This window comes from Populus nigra, chromosome 13, assembly GCF_951802175.1.
Source record: "Populus nigra chromosome 13, ddPopNigr1.1, whole genome shotgun sequence".
In the NCBI taxonomy this organism is placed as follows: Eukaryota; Viridiplantae; Streptophyta; class Magnoliopsida; order Malpighiales; family Salicaceae; genus Populus; species Populus nigra.
Genome location: NC_084864.1, coordinates 11,308,290 through 11,314,034, shown reverse-complemented (window position 1 = coordinate 11,314,034; position 5,745 = coordinate 11,308,290). Strand labels below are relative to the sequence as shown.

The following is a 5,745-nucleotide window of genomic DNA, read 5'->3' as shown; positions in this document are numbered from 1 at the left end:
TCCATACCCGTTTAAGTGTTACACCCAGCTATTCTCTATTAATTCAACATAGCACACAATGCTATTTTCCATGAACGAATTGGAGCCAACTAGTTGCATATATTTTCAGTAAAAAACCAAATATACAGACACATATGCACACAAAATTGCTTCTACAATTACCTTCCATGGTATATCAGACCACCAAAAAATATGTCTGCAAATGCAAGTACAGCAATAACTGAATCACTAAATTTAAGCTGCTGATTGCACAATGTTAAACTCATATGCTGGCTAATCTGATAATTTTATAGAACACATGAGTCCTAATACCTGCCTAACTTCTAGCTTCTAAGATAGGAAGTCTTCTTTGACAAGATACCTTAGAAATGATTGTTATAGTATAGTTCATTTTGAATTTATTTAACGGAGCCAAACTTATTAAACACATGCATCCTAAAGAGCTTTTTTTTCCAAAGACATACATTAAAATGGTTGCAAACAAATGCTGTGTGGTCTTTTTTTCTTGGAACAAGTTGGGAGACAAGTGCTCAGTTGGGAAATTCGGAAATTCAAAGGTAGCAATAATCACAAAATCGAAAAACACATGTAGAATATGACATATAAGAAGAATAAGCTGTTGATATACAGCACAGCGATGACATTCAAGTTGGTTTTGACTGCTCAACCAATGAATATTGAAGGGCTTGGATCAGCAGGTTAAATTACAAGTTACCCATCAAAATGTCATAATTTCCAACGTCATTGCAAGGTTCCCAGCAATGCTCTCTTACATCTTAAATTTTCAGACTGAAAATCTGGCAACACTGATTCATAGCAGAGCCAGATGGTTTCTGAACTAAAACCCATCATTCAGCAAGAACGCACATGCAATTACAACATATTCAGTAACTTAAATGAGCGATAGAAATTTATCAATAATTTCAATATATGATAGTTTTGAATTCCTAAAATAGTTTGTTCTTTCTAGCAATTAGCTTGTTAATTTCATTACAGTTTTGCTTATTGACTACCCATGCATCTTCAGTTTAACAAGGAAAGGAAACAAAAACAAAGAACTATCATCAAATTCATATAGCTTCAGAGGGAGGGAGGGAGAATAACAGCATAAGGCAATACAAATAACAATCCAGAACGACAGAGTCCCAGCATAAGTCAATAGAAATACTAGCCTAGCACTACAGAGATATCTCAATATCACTGAAGAGAGACACCTTGTGGCTGATTCTACTGATCATGGTCATAAAAAGTAGGCGATAAATATATATATAGCACATCAAGCAGTAAGTTATCAGTGAATGCAGCAATGAACTCAAAACAAGCTATGCTAAAATAGTTGAGGGGAACTGATGAGCCCAAAACACCATGATGTTAATGTATCAACAGCAAATCCAAAAGCAAAGGAACATAAACACCAATCTAATAATACTGTCCAAGAAACTTAGGAACATTCATTAGTAGATGACAAGACTATAATCTGCCTAATTTGCAAAAGAGACCGTATTGTTTATATGTGTGTATGATATTGGATGGGTGAACGCATGTTTATGATTTATGATCAAAGACAACAGGACAACAATAAAGAACAGAGTGGACAAGGCAGCACAAGTAAAACATTTGACCACAAGACAAGGGTTTGGCTTATCAGAGACATAAAAATTCCAGAGAATAAAACCGAAAACAAAGAGACAGTTCATTTAGAATTCAGTGCAATCCCCATATCACACCCCATAGCCAGAGAGGCCTGATCCTATCTCCAGGTTGCTAGAAGGGAAACATTATCAAAACAATATCAAGAAGCCCAAGAAGACGACATCATCAAACAAAGAAATGAAAAATCCATATGTGAGAACCTGGAATTCACCCATTCCATACAGGACATTGAGGAATAAAAAAAATTGGCAATAGTTTTGTTGATTTTGTCCTGTTTCCACGATCCTTGTGAGACAGATTCTCTCCTGAAAAACTGTGTGTGTGAGAGAGAGAGTAATATCATGACCAACTTTCTGTGTTATAGGAGGAAAAAAAAATTTATAACAGGGAACAAGCTCTTGGTGTGAAGAAAAGAACCATATACAAAGAAAGAAGATCATTCACTAATATGTACCTGGCCCCACACCATCTAGTAGCTAAATGTTCTTGTACTTGGAATTTCAACAGAACATATGGCGCACTTTTTGAAAACAAGAAGGCATGCAGCAAGCAACTATGTGCCATAGAACATTGATCATAGTTTTATTTGTTCTTATTTTCCTAAAGAAACAAGCAGGTAGCACCATACGGTTAAATCGGCAAATGTAAGTAGAAAACAGATTCATTCTTTCCACACTGAGCATAGCACCTTATAAACAAAAGCCACCTGTATAAAGCATTTATTAAGATGATTCAAGTCCAATTAGTTTAAATTCCAATGTGTTACAATATCAGGATGAATTATGTTTTCTGTTTCTTTAGGCTGATAGTTATTCAGATTAAGAGGGGACGATTATCAAGCTTGACACCTTCAAATCAAATTATGTATGAATTTATTGACTTGAGGTTCCACAAAACACACCTGCAGTGTCTGGTAATGTCTTAAAATTGCAGAGATTCTAGCAAGTACCTCTTCCATCCCAATTTTTACCCATTTTTTGGGATGTCCCAAACATTGGTTCCCTTTGTATTTCAAAACAAATCTTAGCAATTAACAACAATGCCCTCAATATGAGTGCTCAAAAACATTGCTCTCGATGAGAGTGGAGAAAGGAAGACAGCAAAGTCATTATTGGAATTATATGGCAGTTTACACCTTACACCATGAATGCACCATGAATGTGAACCTGGCTGCCAAAAGAGCAAGAAACTATGATAAAGTATTTAATGCTACAATGGGTTTCAAAAGAAGTTGCTTTCCAAATTTCAGTTAGTTGCAGTTATGTATACATATAATTTTTCATTTGTATGATCGAGCATTTTGTTCTTATGTTGAGAAAGAAATTACCCACTAGCCAGAAGTAGCAGAATCCAAGCATCAATTCAGTATAGAAAAGGAAAAGGAAAAAAAGGGGAGAAAGGGGAGAAACAGTTTTTCAACTAAAAAGAATCAATTACTAACAACTGCATATGATGACAAACTGGCATTCACATACCTCTAAAACTTGCTTAAGTGAGAACAGTTCTCTATTGTAGATTGTAATTCCCAATCTTTAGAACCATATGACGTAACCATAAGTCAATGATCTTAACTACTCTGGAACCAGCTTCTGTTGCCAGTTTCCTAAACAAGTGTACAATTTCTAATAAAACCTAATTTACAACTCACCCAGTTCACTTGGGTTTTCCATAGATTGCTTTAGAATTTTCTCAGCTCTCCTTTTCTTATCATCATTCTCACTATCCTTCCCAAACCACTTGCTGATCTTCTCAATGCCAATTTTCTGAGGGCTCAAATCTGGTGCTCCAGCCAAGGAATTCTTTCCAACCTGAATCTTAAATTGCACAGCAGGTCTTTGATTCAAAAGCACCTTCTTCTGTCCCTCCTCAGAATCGCAGAACCTACTCTTCATTGCTTCAATGGCAGGAGCAAATGTCTCCAGTACTGATATATGGTTATCCATTATACGGTTTTGCTCAACTGGATATCTCACAGCAGCTTCGTCAGAAAGCCTAGCTGGAGGAACAAGGTGGGACACTTCCTTCTCTCCAAATTGCAAAGGAGCAGCAAGAAACGGGTTACTCTCAGTCCCTTGTGTTGCTCTAGCACTGTTAACAAATGTAACAGCGGAAGGTCCTCCAGAACCATTGCAAGTAAAATGTTGTGGCAAATTCATGGAAGACATATCCATCTTCAGGTGATGCCTTGCAGGCTCAATCTTATCAGCATTAAAAACAGCATCTCCTTCATTCCCAGCAGGCAACTGAACATGAGTCTGGGGATCAGGAAAAGCAGGTAACCAAGCCGGGATATGCTCCGCAGGAGACTCCTCGCAAATCTGGAAAAAACTTGGCACGGGCTTCCTTTCTCTAGCAACTGGGAAAGGAGGAATAGAATAAACAAATGGGATATCCTCTGCATCGCCAATATACTGAACAATCTCCCTAACAATACCCGAACTGGCAAGACAATGATCAACATTGGAAGCACCAGCAAACCCCTGCGACAAACCCAACTCTTCCATTCCTTGAATAACGTCAAAAACATTACCCTCTGTCCTACCAGCTAAATTAGCATAGAACTGAGCAGTCTTTCCTAAATTCCGTATATACCAAGTAGTAACATCAGATAATTTCTCAAGTGCAGACTGCTGAAAGGACTGAAACCCCACAGTCTCACACATTTGCGCTACAGCAATCTTCGCAATCGCTCGAGTAAATTCATCTCCACTAACACGCGACTTTCTCTTACCACTATGCCCTGCTTTGTCATGCAATCTTCCACTCTCCCCACCTCCATGGCTCATATTCAATACCTCATATCACTTCACATTAGATATTAACACTCAATAGCACCATCCATCCTCACCCATTTATCATCCATTTCATTTCTCATTCCCCCCTTTATCAGCTGAAAAATAAATCAACATTTCAAAACACACACGATATTTTTCAAAAAATAAAATAAAATAAGGAACTAATTAAGTAAGCAAGGACGGAAAGTTCAATTTTCTCTCATTTTCTTAGCAACCAAACAGAGACAGTGGTACACTGAAGGAAACCCTAGAGAAAGACGTAAAGGAAATCGCAGAAAAAGCGAAGGAGCAGAGTTGGAATAAATGATGAAGTGAGTGATTACCGTTGAATTCTAGGGTTTGGAGCGAGACATACTTGAAGCGTCAAAGAAGACACGGAATCAAATGAGTGGACAAACTGAAATCGATCGATCTATGGAAGCCCTGGGCAGCGAGGAGGAAGGTTTTATGCTATGATTGGATTTAGGGTTTTGAAGTTTAGGACTTTTTTTATTTTTATTTTTAAAAACCCTGGTTAAACCTCTTCGATTTGGATTTGAATCGGGGAGAGGGAGAGGGAGAGGGAGAGGGAGAGGAGAGAGAGAGACGGTGCGGTGCAGTGAAATACTGTAGTGAGAAAATTAAATGTTTTATAGAAGAAAATGATTATTTTGTTTTAATTATTATTGTTTTAAATTAAAAGAAAAAAAAAAAGGAGAGAGAGCTGATTTCTTGCTGACAGCTGTCCTCCATATTAGAAATTTGGTCAAACTAAATAAAACTATTAAATATTGATCCCGCGTCTTTTTTTAAAAGACAAAAATGTAATTTGTGGAGCTTGAACTTTGTAACTCCACCTTCTAAAATTATGCGATTCCTGGGCTGTCATTTGTTGTTCATGCTTTATATGTTCCAAAATATATTTGTATTATAACAAATTATCCACCGGTCCAACCAAGCCGCCACTTAAATTATCAACTCAATAATTAATCGAGTTGTTATTTGTATTAGGTTTAGAGTTTATTAGATATTGTGATAATATTTATTTTTTAAAATATTTTAAAATAATATTTTTTTATTTTTTAATGTTAGCATATTTAAACTATATAAAACACTGAAAAATAATCTGAAATGAAAAAAAAATAAAAAAATTTATTTTAAAAAATACTTTTAAAATATAAAAATAAACAGGTTATTAATAACAATACAATGAGATATGAAGAATCTATCTTACATGCTTGGTGCCTATTTGGTATTCTTGCACTTTTAAAATAGAATTGTTTTTTACTTTGTGTTTGCAGTTGTGAATCTCTAATTA

General features: G+C 36.0%; 1 protein-coding gene across 1 annotated transcript; it reads right to left on the bottom strand.

Annotated features, from left to right (window-relative positions):
* Positions 1–3,064: 3,064 nt before the first annotated feature.
* On the bottom strand, positions 3,065–5,059 carry LOC133670611 (transcription initiation factor TFIID subunit 8-like). Its single transcript, XM_062091143.1, has 2 exons — positions 4,772–5,059; positions 3,065–4,543 (listed from the first exon to the last, which is right to left on the bottom strand). Exon 2 carries the CDS (start codon positions 4,437–4,439, stop codon positions 3,291–3,293), a length of 1,149 nt encoding a protein of 382 aa, XP_061947127.1. The 5' UTR covers positions 4,440–4,543; positions 4,772–5,059; the 3' UTR covers positions 3,065–3,290.
* Positions 5,060–5,745: the final 686 nt, after the last annotated feature.